This window comes from Corylus avellana, chromosome ca1 (genome assembly GCF_901000735.1).
Source record: "Corylus avellana chromosome ca1, CavTom2PMs-1.0".
In the NCBI taxonomy this organism is placed as follows: domain Eukaryota; kingdom Viridiplantae; phylum Streptophyta; class Magnoliopsida; order Fagales; family Betulaceae; genus Corylus; species Corylus avellana.
In genome coordinates this window covers 2,453,726-2,471,268 of record NC_081541.1, presented here as the reverse complement: position 1 = coordinate 2,471,268, position 17,543 = coordinate 2,453,726, and the positions used below count along the sequence as shown (strand labels likewise).

Genomic DNA, 17,543 nt, shown 5'->3' with positions numbered 1-17,543 from the left:
TCATATTTTAAAATGAAATCTTCAATGAAGATGTTTTCAGTTGATAATTCTTAAAGGAAGGAAGCTCACACTATAAGCTTTCCGTTAGACACTGACATCTGCCTTTTCACTTTGTCTGGCTGCAACTGCAATCAGAAATGTAATTGTATAAGAACCTAGTTTTGTCCCAAAGAAAAGAGATAAAAAAAAAAAAAAAATGGTTTGAGCATCATGAAGTATCACCTCCTTATCAACAGCTAATGCTGCATAGACCATGGAAGCATTCTCCTCAGACTCATAGTCCACTTCCAAGTCACTGCAGATAATATTTCATATTGGAATTAACATCCTGGGAAAGAAATCCTCCAAGGTACATAAAGTGAACCTTAACATCATGTTAAAGAAGTAAATATGCCTTGACCAATGAACAAAGGAATCCATAATCCCCATAGAAAAATGGCCTCAGCGTTTTACATATTCATTAGGTCATTTCTAATGGTACAGAATCTCCTAGCTACATGATTTGTACCTACAATTTTATCTTAAGAATCTCAACCCACACTGCGCCACCCACCCACCCACCAAAGGAAGGGGTAGTGTCTGCCTCTGGTAAATCTTCACAGGACCCCCTGACACTTCAACTGATTAAATTTCTCAATTCTACATTTATCATCCCAGTTGAAATGACATGAGTAAAAACTCAAGTGAAAAATTGGAGAAGAATGACCCTGCAGCCTAGAAGCAGCTCACCTTCAAAGAGTGCGTACCAGCACTCTTGCACCAAAGATAAACAAGGATAAAATTTATACGATAATTAATATATATATATATATATATATATATATATATATATATATATAATTAACCACATCATCTTACTCAACAACTTCTCTTAAGCGCAAATTTAGGCTCACTTCAATAGGAAATTAAGATGGAGCAACTAATAACAAATCTTCACAGCACCCATAGTGACTGGGATGGATATTTCGTATCTGAAAACTAGCATGTTTAGAAAAGAAAAGACAAGGACTACATAGTATAGTCAATACTAAGGCTAGTGCAAGTAAGAATGAACTCTTTTTCCCCATGTTAAATGGTAAACATTTTTATTTTTCCAGGCTCCCAAATTTATTAACTTTGGTTCTGACCTGATTATTAAACCAGAAGAACGAAATAAGCAGTTTAACATGAGTTCTCTGTGTAAGCAAATGCATGGAAACTTAAGGTTCCGATGCCCTTCTTTCTAATTGATAAGCAAATACAGAAAAGGAAGACAAGAATTATTAAGTCCTATGTTTAAAAAAAAAATTCAACTCAACTAAGCAAGGAGGTTAGCCCTACTACCCCTCTTTCTTGGATTCTCAATGTTCACAACTTCAACTTTTATTTCATTTCTCTCCATAATGCCAAGCCTCGGAGAAACCAACAATAGTAAAAAAATGGCATCCTAAAAGAATCAAATTACAAAGACCAAATTCACTACGTTATGCAAGTAATGTTATCACAGTTTTAAAATTAAGGTCATTACACACATGATATATCAAAGTGATACTGAAACTGAATCACTGCTTTTGAGCAAAGATGGTAGCATTCCCATCTTTCCTAACCAATTTTGGAGGTTCTTTTTCTCGTTGTAGCAGCTTATTAAAACAAATAACAACTAAATCATATATCTCACACGATTATTTATAGATATGACATACTATGAAAGACTTTGTATTTGTGTCTTTTTTTCAGTATCGACCAACCTTAAACCACAAATAAGCCAATATAGAGGGCGCATACAAGAATCACGTAAGCTAAAAATAAACAACAATGAAATAAGGGATCACATGCGCACATAATTTACACCCAAAGAGATACTAAATTTTGGATCATAGAAATGAAAAATAGATATAAACAAAGAAGGCTACATATAGAAATATGTCCAACCCAAATTACAAACTATGAAGAACTTCAAGCCGGATCAAGCATTATCTTTAATAGTCAAAACCGTGTCATCTTCTTTTCCATATTAATATTACTTGGTTATGCAAAGAGGTTCGGACATCATTAAGAAAATGTCCACCAAACAGGACACACCTGATAATACACAGATAAACGTTCCACACTATACGGATAATAAAGTAAGTGAAAGGAAATTTCAAAAACAGAATACGTGTTTCATGCTGAAATTATTGAGACAAGGAACCATGTCTAATAAAACTTATAAAAAACACAAACCCCGTTGCAACCTTCGGTGATTGTAGTAGATATATGAGGAATGCTAGGCTTACAAACAAATTTTACAAAAAAACTTTTACAAACTGATGTGGCACAATATGATTGGATATAAAATAAGTTCAAATTTTGAAAAACCTAATCATGTTGTGCTACATCAATTTGTAAAAGTTTTTCTGTAAAATTTGTTTGTAAGCCTAGCACTTCTCTAGATATATTATGTGAGAACACCTGGTAATAATCAGAATTTCTGTAGAATAACCTCATCAAAAGGTTGCTGTCAGCAAAAGTGTTGCCTTCCTATGTTCAGTAGAGATTCTCACACCAAATTCATGTTTCTCCAAATTCATGTTTCTACATATACAATTCAATTAATATGAAATCAAATAAACATATTAATTAAAAAAAAAATTATGTCCAATCCAGATTAGACTACCAAGCAAATTTACGTTAAATTCACACACAAAGGAGCAAAGTGAATCATACCCATAATGGTTTGGCAATCAATATCCCAGCTTTAAGAACATAAATTGAAGAAAACGCTGAAAAACAATTTCTTTCATCCACAAAAACCCCAAAAAAGCAAAACCCGGAATCACCCAATTGACACTGTGACTTACATATCGCAAACATTCAGAACAAGAATTCAGAGTAAAGAGAGAGAGAGAGAGTAACCAGCTGAACTCCCATTGGGCTTGGGGGCCTGCCATGTCAGCAACTGTAGCAGCAATGGCCTCTAACTCTCTGCAGAAGAAGTGAACGGCAAGTGTTGTGTGCCAGAAAGAATCAGGGTTTCGGGGCAAACCTTCGGAATTTTTTTTTTTTTTTTTTTTCAATATACGTGGCTTTTGTCCATTTAAAATTAAACTGGAGCTTAATGAAGGGTAAGTGGGTAACTGAGCTGCCCCAAAAAGATGGGAGGGGTTCAAGATGAATTATACGGCGTCGTCGCAGATGTAGGGATTTGGTATTCTGGGACTGGGACTGTTTGGATAATGGTTATTCTACCATGGTCCTGGACAAGGAATTTTTCAACATTTTTTAGCACGATTCCCAAACTCGATATGAACTTAATACAAAATTAGCATATTGTAATTGTCTAATTGATGGGTATAATCCATTTAATTAAATAAATTAGATTAAAGTTACATTATATATTCTTTTACTTCTGCTTTAACATGATTTAAACTCAATACGCAACATTATGGTTGATAATTTTTGTCACAACCCACAAACCCAATACAAAATTAATGTGTTAGATTTGAGGGGTTTAGCCCATTTAATTAAATTGATAGAATTAAGGTTAACTTATATAATTTTATACATTATTAAATAAAACCTAAACCTGGCAAGCTTACATGATTGTTATGAATTATTATCAGCTGTAGATATTATGCATTTTCATGATTAACTGTAGAGATATGATTGGTGCCAATTTTTTCTCATATTCTTTCCATTTCATCTTATAAATCAATAATTAAATTTGTGAAATTATATAAGACCTCACACAAATTTAATGGTGAATTACACAAATTCAATTATAAACTCCACAAATCTAATGATTAATCTATTAAATTTATAGGAGAATATAAAAAAAATATAAATAAATTATTGACACCAATCATTTCTCTTAGGTGTAAATGGGTTGGATTATGGTTAACTTATATAGTCTTATACATATGCTTTGACACGACCCAAACCTGACATGCAAACATGAATTGTCACCCCTAATGGTAGTCAAAGGAATAAATGTATTTTCTCTTAAAAATTTAAAATGTTGTTTAGCAAAAAAAAAAACAAAAAAAAACAAAAGAGCAAGTTATGAATGGTTATTTAGGCTGGGGTTGGACCAGTAACATGATTGATGATTCCATGAAACACTACGGTATTCGTACGCAAGCTTAAAAAACAATAGAAAGGATAGATTACTTGCTGGGCTTGCAGTGTCCCGCGGGCATATTGGTATATTCCCGCGGCATATTTGGTATAATTGATGACCGATAGGCTCGTACATTATGTCATTCTTTGTAGATCATAGGATACGATGGTATATTATTCAGCACTTGAACGAGATTCTCTCTCTCTCTCAACTTTTCTTTCTTGTTTTCATTTTTATATCCACCTTCTCCAGCAAAGAACACAAACAGCCTCAAGGGATGTGATGTTCAACTCTCAGAAAGAAGCGACAGGCACGTTCTCTTCTCTCTCTCTCATGTGAATTTCTGTTGTATGACTATTCTGTGTATGTACTGTTTAATGTATAACACCTTGCAGGGTAGTAGTATTGAACCCTTTAGTTTAATTCTCTTGGCAGTGCTTGATTGATGCCTTCTTTTAATCTTATTTTAAGTTCCATCAACCAAGTAACCAGGTAAAGCATGTTACTTGTAGTTGTAGAGATTACGAGACTGATTTATTCTGTAATTAGCAGAAGGATTCGAAACAAAAAAAAAAAAAAAGACCCATTAAATGTTTTCTCTTTTGAATTGCACCCGGAAAGGTGTAGTAGGGAGTAGAGAGTTTGTTGTAGATACAGAGGGGATTTGTTATCATCATCTTTTGTAAGTAAAAATGAACCAATGGCACGGGGAGAAGGATCTGCCTCAAAATATTGGTTGTTCCAATCTCCCAACATTTGTGCCTCCAAACAGCTTTGAAGATGCGTTGCCGAATGCATAAGCCTCTCATCTTATTGAAAAATGTTGTTGAAGAATCCAGTGTATTATTCATCACTTGGTTGACTTCGTATAGGGTAATGGGTGACAAATCAATTGACCCTGCACAAGAACGGGAAAAAAAAAAAAAAAAAAACTGTTATGCTTCTGTTATTTATGGCCTTCAACAAGGGAAAAATTAAGAGAAAAAGTTGGAGAAGAGGATTACCAGTAAGAAGAAACAATGGTTCATTGACTGTTCTCTAATGTAAGGGAAGTTCCAACTCTAGCCGGTTTACAACTTGTTATAACCCTCCGACCATACTCGAATGCCAAAACAAAGAGACCAAAGAAGTACAACACGCAAAGCTGCAGTTTTGATAGCAAGTAATAAAACACGAGAGAGGCATTGCTTCCACCCTCTGTGTTTATTCTCATTAATGCCATCCTTGTCCCTATCCACCCTGCCGGAAAGAACAGCACATATCAGCACATGATCGCAAAAAAGGAGGTGGACAATTCAGTGGTGGATATGTGATACTTACCAGAGCTTTTCTTTGGCATATTAGTCCAAACACTAGGCTTCATCTTCTTCACTTCTGATGCCTCTATCAACTCAAGCAGTGCTTGATTGACCTGTAATTTTAGGGGGGGGGGGGAAAGTAAAGTATTTAGGTTCCCTTTTTCTTGTCAAGTACGGTCAATATAAGTCATGGGAAGTATATCCCAAAAGAATTGGGATTAAATTCTATGGATTATTGAAGTGCTATTGACTTAGATTTTTTTTCACCATGCCATAATCCCATGACCTGCTTTATCATAATATAATCAACTACAGATGAAAAATACCTCTTCGGTCCTCTCATGGCTCACTAGATGACCTCCATGAAGTTCTACCATCCGAGCAACAGGCTGCAGCTTCTCCGCAAGTTTCCTTGCGTAATATATTTGAGCAATTATATCATGCCTATACATTCAGAGAGTAGACATTAGTAGTTTAGTACCAATGAACCTAAAAGTTAGATATTCTAAAATTCATCTCATTTTAAGCTTAAGAACTTGAATTTGCCTCAGTACTCATGAAAAGAATAATATTTTCTTGATACAGCACACACAAAATATATATTTTTCTTTTACAGAAAATCTGGCTGCGCACCTGCCATGAATGACTGAAACAAGAATTCCAGCGGAACGGATCATTTCGATTTCTGCTCGAGTCATTTTATGTGTCCAGCAAGCATTAACTTGACCCTCAAAACCATTGTTAGACTGCATTCCAGTTGCTGATATACCTTTTACATATTCCTGCAGCACACAGGTCAAATGTCAAGCTAGGGACATCTTATTTTGAAGTCTATGAACAATTGGTCAAGGATGATTTGCTATTAAAAGACAGTCCTTTCAGGAGCTGACAGACCCAGACTCCCAGGTCCAACTCTATGTTTGATCTCAGTACTTCAATGGTGATGTTTGCAAACAAGTACAACAATGGGTAAAGGAAAGTCATTGAGACGCAACCTATAAGTTGTTAAGATACGTATGTAAGCATTATTTAGTGACATGATAATACACATTTCTGAGTCATCAGCGAATACAGCTCAGAGGAGAAAAAAAAAAAAGAACAAAGATAAAAAGAGAGTCATCAAATAGAATGTATGCCAAACCAGAAGAGTGATTATGGCTACAAAAACTTGTCCAGTATGCCTAAACTATACAACTAGATGACTAGGTTAATTTGACTTTACCCTGGCTTAATTCTGTTGTCATTTAGTTGTTTTACTGCACTAACATGTGTCTAATAGATCAGGGAAATCTAATATGTGTCCAATAGATCAGGGAAATCAAACAATCCACCAAAAGTGAAATTAGCACCATCTTAATGCAAATTTATTATGGTAAAGAAAATCAGTTTATTTACTTTCAATTCTCAATAAAATTATCATGCAAGGGGTAGTCAAGATTGAAAACTTTAACATTTCTTACTTGATATAAGATTGTTCTTCTGGTGTTAGGTCCAACATATTCTTCAAGATACTCCTGCGTATCATATACAAAGTGAAATTGCATGAGTTAGCTAAGAATGAAATTGTATTTCTAGTTTAAAATCAGTAAATATAAATGAGAGCTTAGAAAATGTGAAATGTATATCAAGATTGTTTTCAACTGAATATCAAAATATTCATGTTAGAGTCAGGGAACTCTTAATATGGAAAGTAGCAAAGATGACAACTGCAGCCCAAGCAAATTCTTATTGCATTACAACGCTTCCAAATAAATCATTTTTCTTCACCAGTCAAATATCCATAATACATATCCAGCAAAACGAGAGAGAATTGAAAGTATCTTTTACCCTTGAGTAGTGGGTGTCCAGGTCAACAGCTGCCCGTTGCTCAGGAGTTTTGGCCCGTAAGAAACGGATTGCAACGGATAATGTTTGTCGATCGAGCTGCAAGAAAAAAATAATAATTTGACCATCCTTTCAACAAATAAGTTCAATTGCAAAATTTAGGTATTAAACATAATAAGTTTATATTAAGTTCACCGTCCATGATAGTCATTTAAGCTTGTAGCTTAAATTCTGGTCTTATGACAATTAGGGTGTTAATTTACGAGTGGGATTTAATTGATCTAAGGATTGAAGTTAGCTTTTAGGATTTGAGTTATAAATCGTAGTAACTCTCATAGTGATTTGCAAGTCGGATTAACAACTTAGGTTTTGCCATTGTCGTGTTATTCTCTTTCTTTTCTTCTTCTTCTTCTCTTTTTTTCTCTTTTAATCTATGATATCTCCTATGTTTCCTCATTCTCCTTTTGTCCTCAGCTTTCAGAATACTTCGTTCTCCACTTACATCACAATCAAAACTGATTTCTTTACTTTATACAAAAAATCTTATTTTTGTATCCCTAAAATTTTCCCACACCACTTATCAAAAAAAAAATCTTCCCACACCAAGCCATCTTCATTACACTCCAAAACCTACTACCTAGATATTACTGGACTATATTCTTTATTTTCTGTGTCCTGTTTTCAAAACTTCAGCTTTTAACCAAAATGCTATTTACCAGTAGTCACGAGCTTAACCCACCATTTTCTTTAGAAAGACAGCCCATTAGAGGTAGATCTTTGTCACTTTCCCTACTATCACAGAATAATGCATTCTGCACATAGATAATTATTAGATTTCTCATGTGTATCTACAATGGTGATATAATAATATCACATGAAATTGCAACTTGAGTGGGCTTGGCTGGAATCAAGGCCAAATTGAACTGACCTAAGGAAAGTAAAGATGCCCACAGCTTAACCCCTATACCATGTTCTGGATTCACAATTTAAGCTTCAGTCTTAATAACTTAGAAAAGATTGGATGAATTACGCTATGTTGTGATTTTGGCGTTCCTCAATCAAGGACAAGGACAAATTAGGGTGTGCTTTCAAATGAAATACTAATGGTTGGACAACACAACAACTTCCAATGTCTTGAAGGAAAATGAAGTTAACAAGTTACCAGCATATAGAACTAAAGATTGACAGAAAGGACATTTGAAACCAATTAAGGTTGACATTATATCTGATAATTGCCAATAGAACTTTCTTGAATAGTATAATGTTATATCTTAATACTGCAAAAATAATGCATTAACATTTTTAAAAATTCTTATATACCAATATTTTTGCAAGTTGAATAAACAAAAAAGTTAAAAGTGTAGGTTCCCCTAGCCACTAAAGTTCACTGTGCGCAGATACCAAAAAAATTCACTTTGGAAATTAGACATGATTGATTTCTGCTCCGTCTTGCAGGAGACTATGATATAGTGAAAAGGAGCATATATTAACCCTTGCAAAATCAAACAGTCCTCAATGCTGCTCCTCCCGACTCATAATTTATCTCCTCCAGCTGACAAGTGGTGGTGTATATGGTCGATTTAATGATGAAATAATACTCATTATTCACCCCCATTTAGTTTTATATGAACCTAAAGAAATTTTGGTGTACAAAGAAATTGTTCCATAAGATGAATTATGACATTAGTGCAACAGATTCCAACAGTATGCAATCATACTTGATCATCAAATCATGAAGTAGCAGTTCTAGTTCCAGAAGTTCCACAATGAAAGGTCAATTGATTCCAGACCTTGGTTTTTCATTGCATAAGCAATACCCAGATTGGAGTGTAGCCATCAGTAAACATAAAAAGCTTTAAGTATTTAACGGATATATGGCAGATTCTATGTCCCCGGCTAATGTCATTTCAAAGCAGTCCTCTAAGATGAGTGTAAAGAGAAAATTTGAACAAAGACAAACTCGACGTTTGAAACCAACATGGATTCAAATGCGATAGTTTGTGCATGATGAACTGAAAATATTAAAATTTATGCACTTATAGATAACAATGGATATGCAGCCATATTCGTTTAACATGATGTTGGTTGCAATGTCTATTTCAAAAAAAAGAAAAAATTGTAATCATATGATAAGAACGTACTATCTATATTCTACAGATTAAAAGGAATTGAAAATGGTCTAGCGGAGTGGTGCCAAAAGATATAGAATACCTTTGGAAAACACTCGAAACCTCCACCTGTTACGTTAAGTAAAGCCAATGAGAGAGCTCTTTCAGGTACCATTGCTGCTAACTTGCAAGCTATCATAGCTCCTGTTTTGACAGTACAAAATAAGAATCTAAAAAATGCTTTGATTTAGAAAATATATTTTTTGCAGCGTGAATCTAATTAATGGTACCAAAACATTAAGAAAATCGACCATTTGTTTACGTTCTTGCTGGTCTTGCTGCTACAAATCATTTGGAGAATCTTAAAGTACAATTTAAATTGTTCAACTGAGCTTAATTTACTAAAACTCCATCCAATTGAACATTTTTATCTCGTGCATTGCAGCTAAACCAGCTAGAGTAGTAACCTAATTTATGCATCGTAAATGTACCATTCCAAGGGAACTTTGAAACTTTCCTGTGGATAAACCTAGTCTAAGTCTAAACATGAAAACTCAGGGGAGAGACTCACCCATTGAATGTCCAAAAACATGAGCTTTTTTCCAGCCCAAATGATCCAACAAAGCAATTGCATCCTTTGCCATAATCTCTGTTCTGCACCCAACAATCATATGCCATTAATTAGAAACTCAGTTTCATGTTTAAAGATCTAACGTCTAGTTAAAGAGCTGTTTGCTTACTGAGAAACTGAAGTAATTAGGAAAAAAAAAAAAAAAAACTTATTCAACTGCCCTGTTAGACTTTAAATTCTTGATGATGAAAAATGCACCCCAACTAAGCTTGTAGTTTTAGTTAGCTCATTTAAGCACAGGCTTTTGTTTCTCCAATTGTAGATATGATGGAAATAAGCATTCATAAACTATAAGTTAAACAGTAAAACAGAGCAAAAAGATAAATGTACTATGAAAAAGATTAAGCAGAGAAAAAAAGATAAGAAAATCAAAATCCATGCAAATGTGGGTTCAATTACATACCTAGCACCCATTAAAATACAAATCCACTTAACCAAAATTTAGAAGAATATTCACGTGAATCGAAACAAGAGCACACAACCACATCACAATGCAAACGGTGATTCAAAGACCAGCCATTAGAAAGAAACACATTATAAACGCCAAAAAATACAAGAACTTAAATAAATAAAATAAAATTGGTATGGTACAATAATGAACCAAACAAAGTTTGGATATTCAAAAAAAGAAGTTATGCGAAAAAAAATTAATTAATTAATTAAAGAACTTCCACACACCCACACCACACAGAATCAAATTCAAATGGGGAACTCACTAAAAACCCAGAAAGGAAATTAAATAAAATCAGGTTCAAATTACATGAAACTGAAACAAAAACTCACGTGTATTCGGATTTTTTGGTGGGTACGGTGCTTCGACCCATTCCACGGTTATCAAACGCACATATTTCAATACCACCGCCACTCTCGTTGTCATCGGAACTCCAATCTCCGGTCCTCGTTTCATCTTCATTGGGCGTATCGGTCCCCACTAGCTCCTTGATCTGTGGGCCCCATGACTCGTGGGTCCCTGCCAATCCTGATCGTCCATCACCGAAACCATCAACGACCCAGAAAAGTACACCCAATTCAAAAAAATTCGGGAAAAAAAAACTGAGCTCAAATGCAATCTGGCCCAAACAAGCGGGTTTAAATGGAGTGTCGAGAAATGATCGTCACAATCCCGACGACCCAGAAAAATTCAATCAAAACCCACTTCAAGAATCAAAATATAGAAGCAAATTATCAAAAAAAAGAATTTGAATTTGATGGGTGACCTATGATGAGGAGGACCTTGGTAGGTCCGTGACCGTACGTTCTGTAAAAGATTTTGACTCCATTGTCGCAGAGCTTCGTGTCTGAGCTGGCTTGTTGCGTCCTAATATTGCAAAACGGCATCGTTCTGCGCGTGTGAGATACAGAAAGATAGAACAAAGAGAGGTCGGTGTGGATTGGCTTCGCTGTGTATTCTCTTTCTGATTTTCCTAGTCTCGGAGAAAAGAGATGAGGGAGAAGAGGGAGAAGCTATTTCCGGGCGCGTGTGGTTTTAAAGGGTTGGCGCGGAACACGTGGCTCAAAACGAGTTGCTTAGCTACTGCCACATATGATTCTCTGCTGATTCATTCAACACCCACTCCAGAAGAGGAAGACGGCAAAAGAAAAGGAGGAGAGAGTTTTTTTCTCCTTTTTTTCTGGAATAAAATTTAAATAATTAATTAATTAATTAATTACACGGTTTAGTTCATATTTGACTTTGAACTTTCAACATACTTTCAAACATGCGGCGCAACAAGAAGGTTTGGCAACATCAACTCTAATTTCAACTGGTTCGGGTTCATCTGGAAGACTCAATCAAAAAGCCTTATTGACGAAAATATAATGCTCAAAATTAATTTAATTCCTAAAATCAAAAGTCATATAATAATCCCTATTAACAACCAAATTACACCAACTAGATTCAAAATCTTAGAACACCCTTTTCATTGGTGCACCATCTAGTAGAGTAAACAAGTAGACAGAGAAGAAGTCCAAACTTTCAGAAAGTGTTGACACCGAAAGGAAAAAAAATTCAAAGCGTGCATGCGGCTTTGATTCAGCCCAAAAGAGAAGCACCCACTCCCCATTGAAAGTTTACCATCCACCCCTGTCCTTGTCCCCACTTCAAACTTTCTGTAAACAATTACAAAAAATAAATAAATGAAACCTACACTTAATATAATTTATTCAAAAAAGAAACAATTTTTTAAGATCAAAGAATAAATTATATGGAAGACGAATCCAAACCAAGACTACCCCTTTTCAATGGTGGTGGTCACATCTGAGCTCTGTTTTTACACATGGATAATAGGATTGGAATCTCCATTAATCGCCAATCAAATTGCTTGCAATTTAAACAATTTATTTATCTAATTGGACATATTAATATTGTAAGGAGAGAAATAAGAGGGACAGGGTGGAATTCTTTTATCCAAATTTGAAAACAGATAGACAGACAGACAAATTGGTTCCGTTGGCCATCGTTATGTTTGATCGGTCTCTTCAATCTGGAAGGTAGCACGTGGCAGATAAGAAGTGGTTGAAACCGCGTTATGAGTCGGCTTGGGTTGTGCCGTTGTAGGGATGTGGTCAAGGTCGATTTCGTGCACCAAAAACCATAATTATATTGCCTGGTGGGGCCTGATAATGAAGTCTTAGTTGACAAAACCATCTCTTTGCCGATTGGGAAGTTTTAAGAGAATGGGGCCTGGGGCTGGGGGAGGACACACCCAGCCACGGTTTCCACCTTTTCTTTTCTTTTTCCTTTTTCCTTTTTGAAACAAACATTAGAGAAATTTTTTTTAATCACACTTGGAAATTTTTAGGTTGCCGATCACCTAAATCAACTATTGAAAGGTGAGCTCTTATCATCGATGAAATGGTTTCAAGAAAATTTTCATAAGGTAGAGAATCTATTAGAGTTTGAGTACGACTTTTCGCAATGAAAAATCATTCAGTGGTCTTAAAAATTTTTAATAAAATTGGACACGTACTAAGACGAGAGTTTAACTTTTTGCATTGAAGAATTACTCACATAAGCTTAATTAACATTAATTGCACTTAATTCAAACAATCTCATCTAAGAAAAAAAAAATTGTGAAAGCCACCTACTTTAGACAAATAAGCTTCACATCCCGAATTGTCCAAAACAAGTGGGCATCGTAATGGCCTTTTAGTAGAGACCGCTCGAATTGCAATTACAGCCAATTACATATTCTTATTCCTTAGCTTTTGGTTTATATTATCTAGAATAGAATATACAGGTTCAACCGTCAGGAACAATTCAACAAAGAATATATTTTTCCAATTTGAATGGAGACCAAAAATGTGTTGCAATTTGCTTAATCATTGAGTGGCCACATCATCTTGTTAGTGGCTATCCTATTCCACGCATATCACGTGCTGAAACAAATACCTCACGCAAATGTTACAAATTCATCTTCCACGTGTATGAGCCACCAACATCCTTGTACACACATATGGAATGGATAAATCACATTCCTTTTTATGAGCATACTTTACGCCAAGATAACATCACACTGCCTCATTTCTCTGCAACGAGGCTGACCTATTGGTGAGAAAGGCAATTCGAACCTCACCTATCTGTGATGTGATGCAGGACAAAGACAATTTTGAAGAATAGAACATAAGGAAGGAGACCCAATTCAAAAAAGGATGGAAATTTGACGGAGTTTCCCCGTCAAGAAGAAAAAAGAAAGAAAAGTTACACCTCAAAATAACATTTAAATAGACGCGGACAAGATTTTAATCATAATTTGACCGACTTTGGGCCTAGCCTGTTATTGAATTCAAAATAACACAAACTCTAAAAATTTAAATAAAACATGCAATTAAATATTAATAATTTAAATAACTCTGAAAGACCAAATAAACTTGAATTTTGTTCTGCATCAATTTGAGCGTGTGTTCAAATAATTTGAATTCCTTTTGTTCATATTATCAAAACAGGTGGAGCCCATATAATCTCTTATGTGAAGCTCTCATTGCATCAAATCTTAGTTCCTTCTTATCCAAATTCTAGAAGAGATAGACAAATTATTTGTGTTTGACTGGTTTTGTCAATTTTGGATGGTAGCCCGTGGCAGATAAGAAGTGGTTGGTCAGCTTGGGTTGTACTGTTGCTGGATGTGGTTAAGGTAGATTTTTGTGTTCCTACCCCATAATATTATATTTGTCTGTTGGGCCTCATAGTAATTAGGCATTCTTTTCTGTAGCAGTAGCAGTCATCTGTGACTTAAATGGCCAAATTATTTAGGCAGTTTCCAGCAACTTTCCTCATTTAAATGTCAACGCCGGTGAAGCTAAGACTGATCTCTTGGCAGTGAATTTTGCACTTTCTTATGCTGCCAATTACTCATATTTTAAGGGGATTCTCTCCAGCCATTAATGAAGTTAGACTTTTTCTAATGTTGGCCTTTTGCTCCAATTGTTGAAGACATCCATCAACACTTCATCATTCTCCAGAGTTGGACTGCCTATAAAGTTTTCTAGAAGGCTAATTAGTTTTTTTAGAAGCATTCTCAGTTAGTTCTTGACCTTGTTTGGACATTACCCATAAACCGTTTGCAACAATAGAGAAGTTTTTTAATGAAACATAAATATTTTCTATTGCCAACTATATACAAGTGATTATAAGAAACTCTAATTAGGACTTTAACGTCTTTTTAGTTCAAATATTGCGAACAAACTGAAATATAGGCGATAGAATTGACTATTTGTAATATTGAAAACTGGATTCAGAATCCGTGCAATAAATTTATCATATGATTCATATAAAATAAACAATTCAAATCTCACAATCTTGCTAGCAAAAAAAAAAAAATGATGTTTTGTGATGATTTTAGTGGGGGTTGCTGAACCACCCATTTGGTCATGGTGACTGGCCGAATGTGGTTCAACCACCTTAAACTACCCGATTTAGTAGTAATCAGATCATCTTTTTAAGGGTTGTCAAATCACCCAAAGATGATTAGTTGAGCCGCCCTACTATGTAATACGTATCCAAAACCTTTCTTTATTTTTGTATTGCTAGCAGATGAGACCACCCATAAAATACCTATTGTACCACATGCAAATAATTTATCCTTAAGAACCCATTTTAAGAAAATAATTCAATTGTAGACTTAAGTACTAGGATACTTTTATCATCATTTTTTTTTAATGAGAACGTGAACAATTTCAGTTGTGAAATTAGTCCCATACATTTTATGAGTAATGCTAAATACTATACGTCATTTTATTAAGTTGACGGTTCAGTATTTTTTTTTTAACAATGTATGATCCAAATGTTGATGAGCATTGTCACATCAACCCAATAAAATGAAAATGTGATGAGGATGTAGTAGGAACCATTACTCCACATTTATATGTATACGTTATTCATTAAATGTAACTCGTGATAATTTATTTTCCTATCTAAGCTCAAATGACTTAGCTTGGCCTTTTCTTTATTTCTTGACAGAAAAGAATAAAAAAGTTAATTTAGTAAACATACGCCGTGCATGTAATGCTCAGCCAGATCCCAACAATTCCAACTATGTTCTTTCTTTAAAAAGAGGATGGATTAGGCTTGTCGCTTTGGGTTTAGGCAAAAGCTGTAGGATTTTGTTGAAAGTTTGAAGATAGGCCCATTGCTTAGGCTATATAAGATTTATACATTATTAAAGAGAAACAAACCCACCATTTGAGCAAGAGATATGCATAAATGAACCAAAGCAACTCGGCTTACCTGGCAAATAAGTTCAAGGAAGGGACAGAAATTTTCTACAAATTGATGTGTAGAAAATTCTTACAAGCTAGCTTCTAAAGGCGACATTTGTTTTTTTATGTTATTAAAAAAAAACATATAAGACATACTATTAAAAACATAATGTGTCTATACAAACATGTGCCTGTAAAAAATTTGTGTCGTTGGGATTGCTTTGCAATCAAACAAGCTGACTCCAGCTAGATGGCTTCTACAAGATGTTCATTTATTCCTCATGAAACATTGATGTAGGCCATAATAGTCCCATTATGCTCCTGGGATGATTCTTCATGATCGGCCCATAAATCGTTCCTTTCTTTATTACGTTATTATATTAAAATTAAAAAATATGCCTTATTTAGACTTTTACCTTGTATGCCTCAATTTTTTTGAGCCTCCATGGCGAAAGGTCAACGATTGTGGAGTATGGGCCAATCAACAATGACTATGGGCTAGGTGATGCCCAGGCTAACCACAAGAGAATCCCTTGTGCAAAAAGATCCTGGGATCCAGCAGAAGCTAGCTGCCAATTGGCGTCCAAAAGGCCTGCATGGGCTTCAAGAGGAGGGACCTTAGCTGATTGGGCAGCTAAGATATCATATAGCCATTGGAATTCCTTTCAAACAACAAAACCCAGCAGCTTTCGCAGCAATGTCATCTGATCCAATTCTATAGTATTTGACCAAAAAAAATTCTATAGTATTTCTTTTTCTATTAGTTATGATTCATGCACGCTAGTGTTATTTAATTATAAAATTTAATTAAAATATTATATAAACAATAAAATATATATATATATATATATATATATATATAATACTAGTGTGCATGATTGTTCATGCACGCTAATACTATATAAATCACTAGCCCGAATGCCTAGGTGAGGGAATTTGAGAGGTTTATTCATCTCAAATCTCAAACATGCTCTAGTAAGCTTGTGACCTATCTAAAATTATCATGGCTCACAAATTTAATATAAAATTAATGAGTTAGAATTAAGAGTTTGACATTATTTAATTAAATGGAACGAGTTAGTATTGATGTATATGGTCTTATATCCTTAACTCGACGTAACTTGAACCCAATATATGAATACATATTGGCACCCTTAAATGCTAAGCTTCAAACAAAGGCCGCCCATATTTATTTATTTATTAACCTTCATCAAAATACTACAAGTACAAGATACAATGCCAAAAATAGAATCAAAAGTCCAACGTGCCCACCTTCGAAGCCAGTCAACTGTTCCCTTTTACTTTTTCATCTTCTCAAAAAAGATGACAAAGCAAATCTCACCCTTTTCACGATGGCGGAACATCCACAGCTTGACGACATCTTTCGGCTTCACAGGATGATCACGGCAGAACGCCCCCCAGCCTTCTGTAAGAACATAGTACTTTGACGACCACAACTTGAACTTCATTTTGTATCCCACACCCTTCAGATCGTAAACGGTGACCGGAATTCCAATGTCTTCAAGGTGTTCGTCTTTATTCAGCAACGGCAAGAGAGAGGTCTTGACAAATTCTTTCCCAATGAAAATCCTGCTCTGTTCGGGTTTCGTATCAGTGGCTGTCAACTCCTTCTCATAGCGTTGAGAGCACTGTCCGATGACTCCGCGGAGCCCCGGAATTAATTGGAGATCCTCTGCTCTTGCTGGTAGGTTCTCTGTTTTCCTCAATTCACGAAGACAATTCGGATTCTTCATAGAAGCAAGGATCCAAGCCGCTCTCTCCTCCTCCATTATTTCAAGCACTAACGAAGCTTCGCACAAGAAAGCTTAGAAAATTTAATTTGCTCAAGCTTTGAAGAAGCAGCCTCTTTAATTAAATAGGCAATGCCACCGCAATGGATGTGGCAG

The 17,543-nt window shown here is 35.1% G+C and overlaps 2 protein-coding genes and 1 long non-coding RNA gene across 3 annotated transcripts; all 3 read right to left on the bottom strand.

The window, feature by feature from the left end:
• Positions 1 to 23: 23 nt before the first annotated feature.
• Positions 24 to 3,025, bottom strand: LOC132167600 (uncharacterized). Its single transcript, XR_009438694.1, has 3 exons — positions 2,875 to 3,025; positions 223 to 295; positions 24 to 125 (listed from the first exon to the last, which is right to left on the bottom strand). It is a non-coding gene; the product is annotated as an uncharacterized LOC132167600 (long non-coding RNA).
• Positions 3,026 to 4,657: 1,632 nt separating this feature from the next.
• Positions 4,658 to 12,276, bottom strand: LOC132183746 (uncharacterized). The gene is made up of 12 exons (XM_059597514.1): positions 12,172 to 12,276; positions 11,157 to 12,048; positions 10,723 to 10,918; positions 9,880 to 9,962; positions 9,412 to 9,512; positions 7,204 to 7,299; positions 6,837 to 6,890; positions 6,010 to 6,158; positions 5,703 to 5,820; positions 5,399 to 5,489; positions 5,083 to 5,317; positions 4,658 to 4,976 (listed from the first exon to the last, which is right to left on the bottom strand). Exons 2-11 carry the CDS (start codon positions 11,275 to 11,277, stop codon positions 5,103 to 5,105), a joined length of 1,224 nt encoding a protein of 407 aa, XP_059453497.1. The 5' UTR covers positions 11,278 to 12,048; positions 12,172 to 12,276; the 3' UTR covers positions 4,658 to 4,976; positions 5,083 to 5,102.
• Positions 12,277 to 16,934: 4,658 nt separating this feature from the next.
• LOC132167235 (putative B3 domain-containing protein At4g03160) lies at positions 16,935 to 17,426 on the bottom strand. Its single transcript, XM_059578144.1, has one exon. The coding sequence runs from the start codon at positions 17,424 to 17,426 to the stop codon at positions 16,935 to 16,937; it is 492 nt and encodes a 163-aa protein (XP_059434127.1).
• Positions 17,427 to 17,543: the final 117 nt, after the last annotated feature.

Coding starts and splice junctions, on each gene's coding strand:
- LOC132183746 (XM_059597514.1), bottom strand. CDS start 11,277: ATGCCGTTTTGCAATATTAGGACGCAACAAGCCAGCTCAGACACGAAG. Junction 6,159..6,836: donor GAAGAACAATCTTATATCAA/GTAAGAAATGTT, acceptor TGTGTGCTGCAG/GAATATGTAAAAGGTATATC. Junction 5,490..5,702: donor GCCATGAGAGGACCGAAGAG/GTATTTTTCATC, acceptor CTAAAATTACAG/GTCAATCAAGCACTGCTTGA.
- LOC132167235 (XM_059578144.1), bottom strand. CDS start 17,426: ATGGAGGAGGAGAGAGCGGCTTGGATCCTTGCTTCTATGAAGAATCCG.